At 44.1% G+C, this 18,235-nt stretch overlaps 1 protein-coding gene across 2 annotated transcripts in view; it reads right to left on the minus strand.

Moving 5' to 3' along the window:
* Window positions 1-20: 20 nt before the first annotated feature.
* Window positions 21-18,235, minus strand: part of VPS33A (VPS33A core subunit of CORVET and HOPS complexes) — a 36,634-nt gene continuing 18,419 nt past the window's right edge. For both annotated transcript variants that reach the window (XM_054441837.2, XM_054441838.2), the window contains exons 7-13: window positions 14,751-14,944; window positions 12,552-12,678; window positions 10,050-10,117; window positions 8,800-8,937; window positions 6,246-6,383; window positions 3,267-3,435; window positions 21-2,892 (exon numbers count right to left, since the gene is read on the minus strand). In XM_054441837.2, coding sequence (XP_054297812.1) covers window positions 2,711-2,892; window positions 3,267-3,435; window positions 6,246-6,383; window positions 8,800-8,937; window positions 10,050-10,117; window positions 12,552-12,678; window positions 14,751-14,944 — 1,016 coding nt within the window. In that variant the 3' untranslated portion in view covers window positions 21-2,710. The remainder of the gene's footprint in view (window positions 2,893-3,266; window positions 3,436-6,245; window positions 6,384-8,799; window positions 8,938-10,049; window positions 10,118-12,551; window positions 12,679-14,750; window positions 14,945-18,235) is intronic.

Genomic DNA, 18,235 nt, shown 5'->3' on the forward strand with positions numbered 1-18,235 from the left:
TATAGCAAGACACAAAACAGTGTCTGTGTAGACTTCTTTATTAAGGGGGCTGCTGGTGTAGAACTGTCTACCCAACTAGACAAAAGTCCAGACATGATGTAAACAATCCACTCTCCCCAACAATAAATGTACCATTCACATATCCTTTCTCAGTAAGGGCATACTCTTTTGAGACAAAGACTGCTTCAAGTATTAAATGAACTTACACAAAGGCGTGTAATATATAATTATCTACCATTTTCTATTTGCATACAAATGAAGCAATTGAAGTTTTTCAGTCTTCTGCTGAATGCATTTTTAGGAGCTGACCTAACTATGCTCTGAGCAAGCAAGTATATAGTGTCTTGGGTGAGTGCAGACACATGAGACTACAACTGAGTATCTGTTCCCAGGACAGAATCCCCAGCCAGGGAGACTTGACCAGACTTGAATTAAGCCCCAGGAACCAAAAACATGGAGGGGCAGGGTGGATTTCGTTCTCTAAAGCAGCTGATGACTGCCGGAGGTGGAAGGTATAAACTAATCTCCCTGGGATATAACAAGTATTTGAAAAAGGATTTTCTACAATGAAAATGGTTTTCTTTAAGACGTTTCCAAATACTGAATATCAAGGCCAAATTAATTCCATGAGAAACTAATCTTTCAATTATTATCTCTGCCACCCTTCATTCTTTTATTAAAGATATTGTTTTAAAAGTATACAGAATTTCTCTTTCATTAATAATATTTACCGTGCCCATCAGAACTCCACTAATGGGCTGGGCACAGTGGCTCACACCTATAATCCCAGCACTTGGGGAGGCCAAGGTGGGCCAATCACCTGAGGTCAGGAGTTCGAGACCAGCCTGGCCAACATGGTGAAACCCCGTCTCTACTAAAAATACAAAAATTAGCCAGGTGTGCTGATGCACATCTGTAATCCCAGCTACTCAGGGGGCTGAGGCACGAGAATCATCTGAACCCAGGAAGTGGAGGTTGCAGTGAGCCAACATCACACCACTGCACTCCAGCCTGGAAAGAGCGTGAGACTCTGTCTCAAACAAACAAACAAACAAAAACAAAACAAAACAAAACTCCACTAACGAAACAGGTGGGGAAAAACAATGTGTGGTTACTAATCAACAACCAAAACCACACCTGGCTGGGACCCAGCAAAGCAGGGGACCAGCTAGTTTTGCTGGAGGCTTGGGCAAGGGCAGCAAAGCCGCCAACCTGACTTGGTGCCCTTGGTGCCTTAACTCCTCCAGAAGCTGAGATGGAGCAGCAGAGAGGCAGGGAACACACGGATTTCCAACTTCTCCTCCAACATCCCTGCGCCCCACCACAGCCTGACAGTCTCCTGCAGGAGTAGCAGCAGCTGTGGCTGCTGGTCTCCAAGAGCATCAAGAGATACACCTGGAGAAGGCTGAGGTCACCAGAGAGGGGGCTGAAACAAAGTGTTTTCAGCTGAGTACGGAGTGGCCACAGACTGCTAGAAAAGTACACGTGGCAGTTACCACGGAAATGAAGTGGCCAGATGCTGAAGAAGCAAGAGTTGCCCCTGCTCACTGTGGGACCAGTTGGATGCTGGGCCCTTGATGGACAGAAGAGAAAACGGAAACCTCAATGGAGGCATCCACCACTGCTGTGTCTGGAGTTAACGTGTGTGCTAAGAAACTGTCTTTGAATTATTTCAAAGGCTGAATTCTCAGAAGGCTGCTCCCCAATTACCACATTCTTCCATGTCAAAAGCCCCTGCTAAGTATGGAACCTAAAGAGATGTAGCTGATCACATAGAGCATAAACTTTGTTTCTGGGCAAGAAGCTCCCCTAAACTTCTTGCTTTGTAAGAAGTAGAAGGAAGCAAACTTGCCTTAGTGATCAGCTGCGACAGCGACTGATGACCCTAAATACAATCTCCCATACTCTGCAGGAAAAAGAAATCTCAACTCAGTGATAAAATGATCTCCAGCTCCCAACACTTAACCACTGTCCTAGGCCTGATGCGCCTTGAAGAAATTTAGCACTGGGGATTAAAGGATGGACCTTCTCTTTTTATTTTCAGTTTCACTTCCTCAGTCTCAGCTTTCTTATTTTAAGAGCTGGCCCCATTTGTCTGGCTGAATGGATTATCTACCCCCATCATCCTTAATGTATTTCCAGAGGTCTCTAATGAAGACCCTGAGCTTAGAAAACTCAAAACCAGTGCTGCTTTTACTCAGGCTGATTTTCTTCTATTCTTTCTTCAGCAGATTAGGGGCCGGGCACGGTGGCTCAGGCCTGTAATCCCAGCACTGTGGGAGGCCGAGGCAGGTGGATCACCTGAGGTCAGGAGTTTGAGACCAGCCTGGCCAACATGGTGAAACACCACTCTACTAAAAATACAAAAATTAGCCGGGTGTGGTGGTGCACACCTGTAGTCCCAGTTACTCAGGAGGCTGAGGCAGGAGAATTGCTTGAACCCAGGAGGTGGAGGTTGCAGTGAGGTGAGACCATGCCACTGCACTCTAGTCTGGGTGACAGAGCAAGACTCCGTCTCAAAGGAAAAAAAAAAAAAAAGGAATACAAAAGAGAAGGAGAAAGCAGTAAACAGTAGTATAATTTAAGAAGCTCACCCCAGAATATATTCTGTATTCCCATGTTTCTTCTATGGGGTTTTACTTCCTTTCAGCAACTTCTTCGAAGAGGCAGTTTATTCTGCAGTATACTTGTTAAGTCTCCTCTGCACATCCTAGAAAGGTTTTTCCATCAGAGCCTCTATCCAACTGGTTCCATTCATTAGTTTAGTGGTGGCAATGACATATTCTGTACCTCCATCTTCCAATTGGGAGAGAAATCGCAGGGCAGCAATTTCAGCGAAGGTTACGCCCCCGAGGAAAAATATCAGAGTCACTCGGTTTTCTCCTGGTTGACCTAAAATTTAACATTTCAGAATTAAAAACTATTTATTATTAATGCTTCTCTTCCCACCTCTTCAAACATTTTATCATTCATAAGAATAAACAAGTGTCTTCATCCAGACAGTTCATCTGAAACCTAAGAATACTGATTTTGATCTCAACGTTTTTTCTAACTCCTGAGATTCTCAACACAGAAGTTGAAAGCTGCTACCCCTCAGGGAATAATCCGATTTTAGTGCTTACTATATACATTAGCAATGAACAAAAGAGGTATATTTAATTCTGACTCCTAAGTGCTTTACTAAGTATTTTACAAAGCAACTGTACAATACCTGAAAACCACACTAACAGTACATAATTATCTGTAGACGCTGGACTGGGACTTACGTTTCTTCTGCAGTCCTGTGGGCAGTGGCTGCCGCTCCTCAAAGTGGGGCCCTGGGAGGATGCGGAGGACCTCCTCGATGCTCCGCCAGCCAGGCCGGGAAAGCAGCTGGGCCAGCCGCACACTGAGCGGGGCATACCCACTGTACACATAGGATATGTCCGTGGGGTTCTGTGAGATAATTAAAGAACAAAAACCCTATAGATACAGAGACTTAGAGCTACCTGACTGTGGCCTTTTGCGTAATCCAAAATAATTTGATTTGGATTTAAAGATATACAACCCCCACCCCTGCCATGCCTCATTCTAATCCACCCTAGCTGGGCTCAATTTTTAGCAGCCAGAGCTTCAATTTTGACTTAAATCTTGAAAAGCCACTCAAAGCAGCTCTAGGTACAGAAGATGAAAAATTATTTGGTTTGGCATGAAACTTTTTTTTTTTGAGACAGAGTCTGGCTCTGTCGCCCAGGCTGGAGTGCAGTGGTGTAATCTCGGCTCACTGCAAGCTCCGCCTTCCGAGTTCAAGAAATTCTCCTGCCTCAGGCTCCCAAGGAGCTGGGATTACAGGTGTGCACCACCACTCCTGGCTCATTTTTGTATTTTTAGTAGAGACAGGGTTTCACCATGTTGGCCAGGCTGGTCTTGAATTCCTGACCTCAGGTGATCCACCTGCCTCGGCCTCCCAAAGTGTTGGGATTACAGGCCTGAGCCACCGTGTCCGGCCAGCATGAAACACACTGGGGGGAACTTGGCACTCCCTAGCTGAGCAATGATGTGCAATAACCTTTGAACTTAGCAATTCTACTTTTAGGCATTAATCCTACAGCGGTGCTTGCAGAACAAAAGACAATAGACCAAAGTATAAACGTATTAACTGCAACACTGCATGTAATAGCAAAGACTGGAAACAACCTGAATTTCTATCAATAGCAATCTGTTAAATCATTAAATAAGGTATAGCCTCAAAACCACTACGTAGCAATTTAGAAAAATTAAAAAGAAGGGGCAGATCACAGAAGACCCTTCAAGATCCTTTGTTAAGTGGTGGGTGGGTCCAGAGTCAGAAAGGTCAGAACAGTGAAGACAGCTGAACTAATATGTACATGATAGACTCTAGACATTAAGGGTCTCTATTTTCCCACTGGGAAAAAATCATTTAATTTTGCTCCTGACAGAGTAGACTGTCTAGTTATGAGCTTTTGTCGCAAGAGGCAGCCTAATAAAGTTCCTTATGAAAAACCAAAAAAGACTGAAGTTTAGAAACATTAGAATAAGTAATAAATGTAAAGCAAAGTGCACCCCACTTTGGAGACCAACAGTAGAGAATATGCACTCTGTATGTAAAAATGTATATGCACAGAATATTCTGGAAGGATAGATAAAAAACTGGCCACAGTGACTGCCTCTGAGGGGAAACTGTGGAAGGAAACTCACTTGGACCTGATGGCCCTGCTTTTGCATAGCTTTTTCTTTTTCTTTTTTTTTTTTTGAGATAGGGTCTCATTCTGTCGCCCATGCTGGAGTGCAGCAGTGCAATCTCAGCTCACTGTAGCCTCAACCTCCCAGGCTCAAGTGATCCTCCCACCTCAGCCTCCTGAGTACAGCAGCTGGGCCTACAGGTGCATGCTCTACCATGCCCTGATCACTTTTGTATTTTTTGGTAGAGACAGGGTTTCACCATGTTGGCCAGGCTGGTCTTGAACTCCTGACCTCAAGTGATCCTCCTGCCTTGGCCTCCCAAAGTGCTGGGATTACAGGTGTGAGCCACCGCGCCCAGCCATGGCTGGCTTGTTTATGAGTGATGGACATCTCCACTGGCTCCTTTAGACACTCTCCACCCTTCTCCGCAATGCTCTATGCCCGGAGATGGACCTGTAGGTCCCACACCAACACACTCCAATGCCTTCTCTTTGGATCTGACCAATGCAAAGCATCAGAGTGAACTGGAGAGTGGGCAGCAGCGTGAGGACGAGGTTGTCACTGGCCGGCCTCCTCTGCTGGAGGTGGACCGTACCCTCAGCCAGAGGCCCCTCACCCCTCACCTCACCAGATGGCCCCACCACAGCTCTTCTCTCCAGGTTCTAAGACAAGTTTCTGGAATACTCCCCTCTCCTTGCCCTTCAGGCCGTGGCTGGCAAGGGCTCCCCACCGCACTGCCTCTTACTGGTCTCCACTCTTCCCACATCTTTATTTATTTGAGACAGAGTCTTACTGTATAGCCCAGGCTGGAGTGCAGTGGCACAAACACGGTTCACTGCAACCGCCTCCTGGGCTCAGTGATCCTCTAACCACAGCCTCTCGGACTAAAGGCTCATACCACCACTGGCCTTTTTTTTTTGTAGAGACAGGGTTTTGCCATGTTGCCCAGGCTGGTCTCGAACTCCTGGACTCAAGCGATCTGACACTTCAGCCTCCCAATATACTGGGATTACAGGCATGAGCCACCAAGCCTGCCCCATATCTTTTTTTTTTTTTTTTGAGACAGAGTCTTGCTCTGTTGCCCAGACTGGAGTACAATGGCGTGATCTGAGCTCACTACAACCCCCGCCTCCCAGGTTCAAGTGATTCTCCTGCCTCAGCCCCCCAAGTAGATGGGATTACAGACACACACCACAATGCTGGGCTAATTTTTGTATTTTTAGTAGAGATGGGGTTTCCCATGTTAGTCAGGCTGTTCTCAAACTCCTGAGCTCAAGTGATCTGCCCGCCTCGGCCTCCCAAAGTGCTGGGATTACAGGCGTGAGCCACCGCGCCCAGCCCACATCTTTATTAAACTCTCCAGAAACTCCCCAGTTTAAGAGCATTCTCTGTGTCCTTCTAGGATTCTGATGGATACAATATATGCATGCATTACTTTTTCAAAAACATTAGAAAATTGTTTTTAGAAAGCAAGGCAGATGTGTAGGTTCAGAAGCATGTGTTGTCACCTGGACGATCTAACCAGTCCCTAAGCTGAGACGAGGTGGAGAAGTGTGGCTTACTTGCTCGTTAACATCATCCATCCAGAGGCGTAATGTTTTCCGTATAGTTGGGTAATTGTTTCTGCCCCCTGTCTGCGGTTTCAGCAGGCCAGCTTTCTCCAGGTTGTGTAAGGTCAATATGTGCTCATAGCCGTACGTCTGCAAGGGAAGTCATTTGGCCTTGATGTCAGATCAGGAAAAGGATTTCTGCAATTTTCAAAGAAGGGCACTTCCAACAAATCAATTTGGTTTGTACTGCAGGACATGTTACCAAAGTCCAGCAATGTTAGTGGATGGGCACAGAGGACAGGGTGGAGGGATGAAACTTGTCCTAAAACTGCTTGCCTGTTACTATTAATTCAGCTGTTTCAAAGAGAAATTTAAAATTTTTACTTTAAAGTCAGAATTTATGGACCCAATCTAAGTTAGCATCAAATAAATGATAGTGTATTTTTATAAGGGATATAATTAGCTCTAAAAAAGAGCAAGGCATATGTATACATCCTGATAAGACAGGTCTCCAGAATATATTAAAAAAACAATAATATGTAGAGTAGGATATTATTTCTATTTTTAAAAAGTAGCCAAGGTCTGGGCACGGTGGCTCACACCTGTAATCCCAGTACTTTGGGAGGCCGAGACGGGCAAATCACTTGAGGTCAGGAGTTTGAGACCAGCCCGGCCAACATGGTGAAACCCTTTCTCTACTAAAAATACAAAAATTAGCTGGGCCTGGTGGCAAGTACCTGTAATCCCAGCTACTTGGGAGGCTGAGGCAGGAGAATCGCTTGAACCTAGGAGGTTACAGTGAGCCAAGATTGTGCCACTGCACTCCACCCTGGGCAACAGGGTGAGATACTGTCTCAAAAAATAAATAAATTTTAAAAAGTAGACAACACTTGTAAAATACTTTCTATGAGCTGGGCACTGTTCTGGTCTAAGCACTTACATACAGTAACTCAGTCATCCTGGCTCTAACCCCATGACGTAGGTATCATTACCTTCATTTTACAGAGATGTTTAAATAACCTGCCTAAGGTCACACAGCTAGTGAAGAGCAGAGCTGAAACCTGGATCCAGCCAGTCTCGCTCTGAAGTCTGTGTATGGAAACATTCTGTCTAAATGCAAAGAATGGAGTTTGGAAGGAAGCAAACCAGACTGCTGACACTGGTCACATCTGGGGAGGGAAACTGGGGTATGAGCAAGGTACAGGGGACGTTCACATTTTGCTCTGTGTAATTCTGCATTATTTGACTCTTACACAAGGATGCGTAACTTAAAAAAAGACAAAAACAAAAAATTAATGAGCACTCAATTTTAATAAAAATGCATTTAATTGTCACTGGTAACAGCAAATAAATACTACCTGAGTCATTTTCAAACAAAGGGGAGACTTTTCAAAAACAAGAGTGGCCTTTTCCTTATTATAAGTAACACAGGCTTAATTTAAGTAAACCTGCTAAGCAACTGTCATCAGAAATTTGCAGAAAGTTCTTTTCCTCTGTGGTATAATTGCCGAGTTAAGAACATGGGCGCTACACTCAAATTGCCTGGTTTACCACTGGCTGTGCCACTTACCAGCCAGGTAACCTTGAGTGAGTTACCTAAACTAGTCTGTCCCTCAGTTTTTCATCCGTAAAACTGGGAAGATAGCAGTATCTAACTCACAGGGCTGTTGTGAATATTTGTTGTTGTTATGGTAACTACAGTTAACAAGGAAGTATTGTGAAGATGAAACAAATGAATACACATAAAGTTTTTCCAATAGATCCTAGCACATAGTAAATTTTCAATAAATGTTACCTATTATTATTTTTTACTTTTTGTAAAAAAGCTATGTTGCCCAGGCTGGTTTTGGACTCCTGGGCTCAAGCAATCCTTCTAACTCAGCCTCCTGGGTAGCTGGGACTGCAGACACAGCCACCACGCCTGGTTAATTTTTGTATTTTTTTTGTAGAGACAGGGTCTTGCTATGTTACCAGGCTGGTCTTGGCCTCCAGCGATCCTCCTGCCTCAGCCCCACAAAATATTGGGATAACAGAGGTGAGCCACTGTGCCCAGCCTGTTAGCTATTATTATCACACAAATACCATAAACAGTGATGGCTACCAAGACCAATTCCTCTAAGTGTTAAAAAATTTATACAACAGTGGTAACAAGATACCAAAATGGCATCTTGGTATTTTTTACTTTTTTTTAATTTTAAATTTTTAATTATTATTTTTTGAGACAGAGTCTCACTCTGTTGCTCAGGCTGGAGTGCAGGGGCGTGATCTTGACACACCGTAACCTCCGCCTCCTGTGTTCAAGCAATTCTCCTGCCTGATCCTCCCAAATAGCTGGGACTACAGGTGCATGCTGCCATGCTTGGCTAATTTTTGTATTTTTAGTAGAGATGGGGGTTTCACTATGTTGTCCAGGCTGGTCTCAAACTCCTAACCTCAAGTGATCCACCAGCTTCAGCCTCCCAAAGTGCTGGGATTACAGGCATAAGCCACTGTGCCCGGCCAATTAAGTATTTTTTAAAAAGATGCTGTAGCCCTTGGAAAATTAATAATTTAAAAATACACTCACCTGGAGAATCTCTCTTTTGTAATAATCCAAAACTTTTTGCTTGAGCCCACTGTTACACACGGATTGGAGACAAACTAGTCTTAACACTTTGCTCAACGAGTGCTTTTGGGCGATACAATCCTCAATGTAATTGTTGACCTAGAAATAAAGTAGCATACATATACATATACATTTACATATACATACACACACACACACACACACGCACACACACACACACACAATACTTGGTTTAGGAACTTAACTTGATGTTTATTATTATTTTTCAAAGTCCAATAAAGGAGATACATGGGAAAATGAGTTATTTTTCCACAGTCCCTAACCCTTCCCCGAAATAGCTCTGCTAGCCCCAGCCACATACACACCCTGGCCACCACACATACACAAACACACACACACACACACCCAGTGATCAGGCCAAGTCACTGGAGCCCAAGGCCGCTGAGAATACAACTGGTCACTCCATATGCCTGTCTGGACACATCTGTCTCTAAGGACACGCTTCTGAGAGGCTACCAGATGCCTACTCCATTTCAATAGTATCAACAACTAATCTAGCAAGAAGTATCAGTAATTGTTTTATGTTAGGCATTTTCATAAAGTGAATAATTTAAAATTTGTTAATAGAGCTATTTAAAGGAGTTACATAAGAAACTCTTTCAAAAGAGCAAATACCTTAATTTATCTAATACAGTCTTAAAAAGATTTGATTTTAGGGGCCGGGTCTCATCTTGCCATGTATGGCAGAAAGTGTCTTGCACAGAATAATGTTAAATATCTGTTACTTGATAAAATCTACACTTGCACATTTTGCATTTGCTCTTAAAAATATTTAAGTGGCTGGATGCAGTGACTCACGCCTGTAATCCTAGCACTTTGGGAGGCCAAGGTGGGCAGATCACAAGGTCAGGAGATCGAGACCATCCTGGCTAACATGGTGAAACCCTGTCTCTATTAAAAATACAAAAAATTAGCCGAGCGTGGTGGTGGGCGCCTGTAGTCCCAGCCACTCGGGAGGCTGAGGCAGGAGAATGGCGTCAACCCGGGAGGCAGAGCTTGCAGTGAGCAGAGATCGTGCCACTGCACACCAGCCTGGGCAACAGAGCGAGCTGGGCGACAGAGTGAGACTCCGTCTCAAAAAAAAAAAAAATTAGGCAAAGCATGGGAATCAAAGCAGTTGGTTTTCTGGCTATAATCTGAGGTTTAATAAGCTTTCAATTACTTGTTAAAGAGGTTTTTTGGCCACATACCTTATCAGTGTCTATTCCAGACATAAACTCCTGTTCCACGGTTAATTTATCAAAGAAGTCTTCAGAAGCTAAAATGAAATTAGCAAATTTGCAACTTAGAAATTAAATGTTAATTTACTTGAGTGGCATGCTTTTATACACAGAGCACAATTCAGAAACTAGACATGTGGCTGGGCATGGTGGCTCACACCTGTAATCTCAGCACTGTAGGGGGCCGGGGTGGGTGGATCACTTCAGGCCAGGAGTTCAAGACCAGCCTGACCAACATGGCCAAACCCCATCTCTACCAAAAACACAAAAATTAGCTGGGTATGGTGGCACACACCTGTAGTCCCAGCTACTCGGGAGGCTAAGGCACAAGAATCACTTGAGGCGGGGAGGCAGAGGTTACAGTGAGCCAAGATCACACCATTGCTCTCCAGCCTGGGCAACAGAGCAAGACTCTGTCTCAAAAGAAAAGAAACCAGACATCATGCAAAAAAGCAAGCAAGCAATAAGTTCAAGTCATCACCTGAAGAAAATCTTTTAGGAAACCCTAGGCCTCTGCACTCCTAAGTTACACTAGATATAGTTGACAAGTGCACCCTTTTGTTTCCTTGGGATTTCAGTACAGACCCCAGAATGAGCGTCAGTAATGAATGAAAGCTAATTTCTCAAGAACATTTCATTTTCATCATTAAGTTCAACCCAATTTCAACTGGTTTCCACTCCTATGAACAGGGAAACAAAGGACTGATTTTCCAATAACTGTGATTTAGTTAAGATTCGAAGTATACTTCATAAAACAATCTCCGACTCAGCTTTTACAGCCCTGTGTTGTAATGAACAAATTCATGTCTGCTTTAATAGACGTCTTCTGAGCTCTTTCAAAATACTCAACATATACTCTTTGTACCAATTCTGCACAGAGTATTCAAGGGAAGAACATGTGCCAGTAAGTAATCCTTCAAAAAAGGAAAAAAGCCACTGGCCGCGGTGGCTCATGCCTGTAATCCCAGCACTTTGGGAGCCGAGGCAGGTGGATCACCTGAGGTTGGGAGTTTGAGACCAGCCTGACCAACATGGTGAAACACCATCTCTAGTAAAAATACAAAATAAGCCGGGCGTGGGGGCATGTGCCTGTAATCTCAGCTACTTGGGAGGCTGAGGCAAGAGAATCGCTTGAACCAGGGAGGCGGAGGTTGCGGTGAGCTGAGATTGTGCCATTGCACTCCAGCCTGGGCAACAAGAGTAAAACTCTGTCTCAAAAAAAAAAAAAAGGAAAAAAGCTAGACTAAAAAAATTAACCATCTCAAATTATGATGGCAAACTTATGGATAATTTTTTTCTCTTATCTACATTCCAAATATTTTTCATATAAATAATGAAAAAATTTGAGTTAACAAATGGACCCTTCCTCTCTTTCTCTCTCTCTTTCTTTCTTTCATTATTTCGAGATGGAGTCCTGCTCTGTCGCCCAGGCTGGAGTGCAGTGGTGCAATCTTGGCTCACTGCAACCTCTGCCTCCCGGTTCAAGCAATTCTCCTGCCTCAGTCTCCCGAGTAGCTTGGATTACAGGTGCCCGCCACCACACCCGGCTAATTTTTGTATTTTTAGTACAGATGGTGTTTCACTATGTTGGCCAGGCTGGTCTCAAATGCCTGACCTCAGGCGATCCACCCGCCTCGGCCTCCCAAAGCGGTGGGATTACAGGCATGAGCCACCGCGCCCAGACTTTTTTTTTTTTTTTAATGGAGTCTCACTCACCCAGGCTGGAGTGCAGTGGCGTGATCTCAGCTCACCGTAACCTTTGCCTCCAGGGTTCAAGTGATTCTCATGCCTCAACCTCCTGAGTAGCTGTAACTACAGGCATGTGCCACCATGCCCAGCTAAGTTTGTATTTTTAGTAGAGATAGGGTTTTGCCATGTTGCCCAAGCTGGTCTTGAATTCCTGGACTCAAATGATCTGCCTGCCTCAGCCTCCCAAAATGCTGGGGTTACAGGTGTAAGCCATCATGCCTGGCCAACAAATGGAACATTCTTTGTTTTTGTTTTGTTTTTTTGAGATGGAGTCTCACTCTGTCACCCAGGCTAGAGTGCAGTGGTGTGATCTCGGCTCACTGCAACCTCCACCTTCCGGGTTCAAGTGATTCTCCTGCCTCAGCCTCCCAAGTAGCTGGGACTACAAATGCATACCACTGTGCGTGGCTAATTTTTGTATTTGTAGTAGAGATGGGGTTTCATCATGTTGGCCAGACTGGTCTCAAACTCCTGACCTCAAGTGATCTGCCTGTCTTGGCCTCCCGAAGTGCTGGGATTACAGGCATGAGCCACCATGCCCCGCCTGGAATATTCTTAACTATTAACGTATGTACACTTCATTAACACTGAGAAGAACACGTTGTATTAAGACAGAGCTGACTCTCCCAAAGAGGTATTGTGGTGTTGATGACCTACCTAGGTGTCAAACGTTGTATGTGCAAGTAGCCCCAGACTGAAACAATCATTACAAAGGATACTCACTAGTGACATCTTTGATCAATTCTGCAATTGAGGTATGGTTTGCAAGCGAGCCCCTTGCCGCCTGCATGTGGGGCAACTGTGAAACAAACTGCTTGATCTCCCCCACGGTCTTAGCATTGTGTCTTTCCTGAAATAAACAAGAGAGCAGTGCCTCAAGCAGGGAAGATAGTTTATTTATTTAATTTTTTTGAGAAGGACTCTCGCTCTGTTGCCCAGGCTGGAATGCAGCGGCACAATCTCGGCTCACTGCAACCTCCGCCTCTCAGGTTCAAGTGATTCTCATGCCTCAGCCTCTCCAGTAGCTGGGATTACAGGTGCCCACCACCATGCCCAACTAATTTTTGTATTTTTAGTAGAGACAGGGTTTCACTATATTGGTCAGGCTGGTCTCGAACTCCTGACCTCAGGTGATCCACCCACCTTGGCCTCCCAAAGTGTTAGGATTACAGGCATGCGCCACCACGCCCGGTTGATATTTTAAGTGCTCTGTTTTTTGTATTGTTCAGAGGATGTTTCATTTATATTAATGAGAAAGGGAGAATGGAATACAAATAAATCAGGGTAAACACAGCTCTAACATTACATAAAAAAACAGAAAAGTATATATATCACTGAAATAATAGAGTTCATGGTGTCTGTCTCCTGAATTAGCACTTCTTTAGAGAAGCAAATGCCTCAGAGTCTGTCTTCCAATGTACCAGCTCAAACACTGTGTCAATATTTTGTGGACATCTGAGTATTGGTGAAAGATAGTATTATATAAACCATACAAATTTCTGAGTAAAAAACTAAGACAAAAAATTATGTTTAGAGGGTACCATAAAGAGGAAAAGTTTCCTATGTAACAGAAAAAAATCCATTTTTTCTGTTGACCCTCAGTCTTTTATTTGATGTTGAGACAGGGTCTCTGTCGCCCAGGCTGGAGTGCAGTGGTGTCATCACAGCTCACTGCAGCCTCCACCTCCTAGGCTCCTACCTCAGCCTCCCGAGGAGCTGGGATTACAGGCACACAACACTGCCCAGCTAGTTAAAAAAAAAGTTTTGTAGAGACAGTGTCTTGCTGTGTTGCCCAGGCTGGTCTAGAACTTCTGGGCTCAAGCGATCCTCCTGCCTCAGCCTCCAACAGTGCTGGGATGACAGGCATGAGCCACTGTGCTTGGCCTGAACCTTAGTCTTGAGTATAGTCTATGAACAAAGCGAACCTAGCTTGGTGATGATAATATTTTTTGGCAAAATTTAATAACTTAAACCAAAAGTAACTTCAGAAATATGAAAATCAATTAATGAATATAATTCCTGAGAAAGATAAAATATGGAATTACATGGCCTAGTTCCAAGCCAGCCTGGGCAACGCAGGAAGTTCCCATCTCTACAGAAAAAAAAACAACAAAAAACTCTGCCGGGCATGATGGCATGTGCCTGTGGTCCCAGCTACTCTGGAGGCTGAGGTGGGAGGATTGCTTGAGCCTGGGAGGTAGCAGCTCCAGTAAGCCGTGATTGTAACACTACATCCATCCTGGGAGACAAAGTGAGACCCTGTCAAAAAAAAGTCTAGAACTACATACTCAGTGAAAAATCCATTTTCAAAAACTTCCCACTTATGTTTCCAAAGTCGAAATATTCAGACTTTATGATCTTGTTGAATTCCCACATTTCAAAAAGGAGCCTGGGCAAGAATAAACTAGTGAACGGGCAAGAGCAGGCAGGAAGGTGATAATGAAGCCACCAATTTCAAAGCTCTGGGTTGCTGGGGATTTCAGTCTCATTATCACCTGCCACACGTGCTGAGTTCCCCTGCCACAGTCACACTGGCTAAACTTGAGCTTTCAGCATGAACCACAAGTTCTATTATAGAGGATCCTTTATTTATAGTACAGATGGCTTCGTCTTAGGCAAGGTAGGAAATAATTTAAAAGACGATAAAGCAAATGTTTATGATGGAAGTCTGTAAACTGCACACACTTGCGCCTCCACCTACCCTCCACACAAAAAGAACTTTACACAACACGGGTCTGAGAAAGTTTAAAATGAAGGAAAACCTCGGATCTTCCAATACTGAATTTGCAGTTACTGAAGATGAGAAAAGTTGCATTGAAGCCTGGTTTAATGGCTACATATTTTTGGAGCTCTTATTCCCCTCAGGGGTGGGCATCTACCTGAGACCCAGAGTTGCAGAATGACACCCAAAACTTGCCTCACCTCGAATGCTGCAGAGATGATCTTTGCTTTCTTGCTGAGCACAGAGCCCACCGCGTTGAAGTTCTTATCTCGGATCTCAGCATAGAGCTCCTCTGCAGAATTCAGCTGCAGCTTCTTTGCTTCCGTGGGGAGGTCCTTACCACCATCGCCCTGTTTCTTAGGTGCAAATTTCTCTGGAGGTAATTTCACATAACCTGAGCAGCAGTGGAAGGGAATAAGCACATGTGTGCAATGACTGGAAGAACCAATCCAGTAGCCAAGCACAAAACAGAATTTCCAACTCAGGAGAAAATGGAAGATGGCAAACGACACATAGCTCTGAGCTTTTGATTTTGATCATTTTGATTGATGATCAAAGTACAGGAAGTAGTGACTCTAATATTGATACCACAGTTCTAATTATCTTTGGGGCACCTATATAAACCACACGCAGCAATGTCCACTTCCTAAACTTATTCAGGGATTAGGTCACTTTTCCACTCAGAAAACTTTAAAGGATCTCCCCATTGACTTTTAGTGTTTTTTCAAATTGTAGATCATGTTCCATTAGTGGATCATGAAATCAAGCTGGTGGGTTGCAAGTAGCATCTTAAAACCAACACCAAATGAAACCAAAACAAAACAACAGTACCAAAAACAGCACAGAGTAGAAAATACAAAAGCTTATCACACGATGTTAGAGAAGCTAGTGGAGGCTTCGTTTTATTTATTTTTTTAAATAAAACTTTTGTTTCAGTTTAACATGCACACGCATACATGTATGTATGTACTGGGTCATGATATAAAATACATTTCTTACTGTGGGTTGGAATCCAAAATAGTTTGAAAGCCATCCTAGAACAAGAATTAGAAACTACAGTCTCAGGACCAAACTCTGTTCACTTTGTTTTTTTTTTTTTTTGAGACAGAGTTTCACTCTTATCACCCAGGCTGGAGTGCACTGGCATGATCTCGGCTCACTGCAACCTCCACCTCCTGGGTTAAAGTGATTCTCCTGCCTTAGCCTCCTGAGTAGCTGGGATTATAGGCACCCACCACCATGCCCAGCTAATTTTTTTGTATTTTTAGTAGAGAAAGGGTTTCATCATGTTGGCCAGGCTGGTCTTGAACTCCTGTCTTCAGGTGAGCCACCCTCCTGAGCCTCCCAAAGTGCTGGATTACAGGCGTGAGCCACCACGCCCAGCCCACTTTCTGTTTTTGCAAATAAAGTTTTATTGGCACATGGCCACAGCTATTTTTGTATTGTCTATGGCTACTTTCACATTACAATGACAGAGACAAAGAGGTTCCTCTGTATGACCTGCACTGTGTAACAAGCAAAAGCCTAAAATACTTACTATCTGGGTCTTTATAGAAAAAGTTGTACACCCTGATCTAGAATAAGCTTCCAAATTCCTTAGCGTGGTATCCACTTCCTCTGCGAAGTAGCCTTAATCTCCTTCTCCCTACTCTGCTCCTGCCAAGCCAAGTGAGTCCCTATTTCCCTGGAACACCCCACATGTGCTCATGAACTACGGATGGCATGGAGCTGGTGTAACTCTGCAGTAAAGCAATTTGGCAACATGTACCAAGTGACTTTCACCCCAAAAATCCTGGATCAGGGAATCCAGGGAAAGAAAATAATCTGATATATGAAAAAAATCTTATGTAGGCTGGGCACGGTGGCTCACGCCTGTAATGCCAGCACTTTGAGAGGCTTAGGTGGGAGGATCTCTCTCTCTCTTTCTCTTATTTTATTTATTTATTTATTTAAGAGCGAGTCTCGCTCTCTCGCCCAGGCTGGAGTGCAGTGGCGTGATCTCAGCTCACTAAAACCTCCACCTCCCGGGTTCAAGTGATTCTCCTGCCTCAGCCTCCTGAGTAGCTAGGATTACAGGCGCCCACCACCACACCCAACTAATTTTTGTATTTTTAGTAGAGATGGGTTTCACCATGTTGGCCAGGCTGGTCTCGAACTCCTGACCTCAGATGATCAGCCCGCCTCAACCTCCCAAAGTGCTGGGATTACAGGCATGAGCCACTGTGCCCAGCCACCTTTTTTTTTTTTTATTTGAGATAGAGTCTCAGTCTGTCACCCAGACTGGAGTGCAGTGGCACGATCTCAGCTCACTGCAGCCTCCACCTCCCAGGTTCAAGCAATTCTCCTGCCTCAGCCTCCCAAGTAGCTGGGATTATAGCCGCCTGCCACCATGCCCGGCTAATTTTTTTTTGTATTTAGTAGAAATGGGGTTTCACCATGTTGGTCAGACTGGTCTCGAACTCCTGACCTCAGGTGATTGGCCTGCCTTGGCCTCCACAGTGCTGGGATTACAGGCATAAGCCACCATGCCTGGACTATACTGTGGATTTTAATATAACGATTACAGTATGCATACACTGGGAAAATGCTCATTAGCATACCAAATCAAAACTCAGGTTTGAAACTATTTGTACAACCTGATTCCATTTTTTGTTAACTAAAATAAACTACACAAGGGGAAAAAAAGACTAGGAAATAATACCACAATATTAACAGTGGTTGTCCCAAGGTTTGGGGCCACAGAGCTGTGGGGTAGGGTTGGAGGATAATAAGGGATCTATGTTTTCTTCTATTTTTCCAATTTTTTTCTTAATCAATGTTCGACTTACATTACGAAAAACTTGCTACAAGGAGGCTGGGAATTTATACATATTTTTTCTCTTCTTGGAAAATCCCTTCCCACATACCTCCCAACTCTCCTATACAGCTGTCCCCTGGGCCAACTCCCAGGCCGCCTCTCCCCCCACCACTCCCCATCCTGAACTTCAGAGCTCTTCTTTCATGCCTTCCTGGGTGGTACATGCTCTGGGACCACCCTGTTTCTTTGATTTCCACCCACGACCCAGCATAGGGCTCTCCTGAAATAAATTCCTCTGTCAATAAATAAGAGTTTTAAAAAGTATTAAAGGTGCCATTTTTCTGACAAACAATAATAAAAAGACTTTTTACAATCTTATCACTAAAGACCTTCCACACATGTGGAAACGCCTCCTCATGTCTGTCTCTCCATTCTGTCACCCACATCATTCATTCACCCATTCTTATGGTAAATTGCACATAATATAAAAATTACTACTTTGTTTTACAGTGAATGATCCAGTAGCATTTAGTACATATACAACATGGTAGGACCACAGCCAGTATCTAGTTCCACACTTTTTTATCCCAAAGGGAAACCCTGTAGCCAATAAGTGGTGACTCCCCATCCCCTTCCCGTAGTCCTGGCAACCACAAGTCCGTTTCCCTCTGAATTGCATGCCCTTCCTCCCTTCCTTTCTTTCTTTCTTTTTAAATATTTAAAAAATTTTTCACCTATTTTATTATTTTCTTGAGACAGAGTCTCACTCTGTCGCCTGGGCTGGAGTGCAGCCGTGCGATCTTGGCTCACTGCAAGCTCCGCCTCCTAAGTTCAAGCGATTCTCATGCCTCAGCCTCCTGAGTAGCTGGTACTACAGGCATGCGCCAC

Source organism: Pongo pygmaeus, chromosome 10, assembly GCF_028885625.2.
Source record: "Pongo pygmaeus isolate AG05252 chromosome 10, NHGRI_mPonPyg2-v2.0_pri, whole genome shotgun sequence".
Taxonomy (NCBI): domain Eukaryota; kingdom Metazoa; phylum Chordata; class Mammalia; order Primates; family Hominidae; genus Pongo; species Pongo pygmaeus.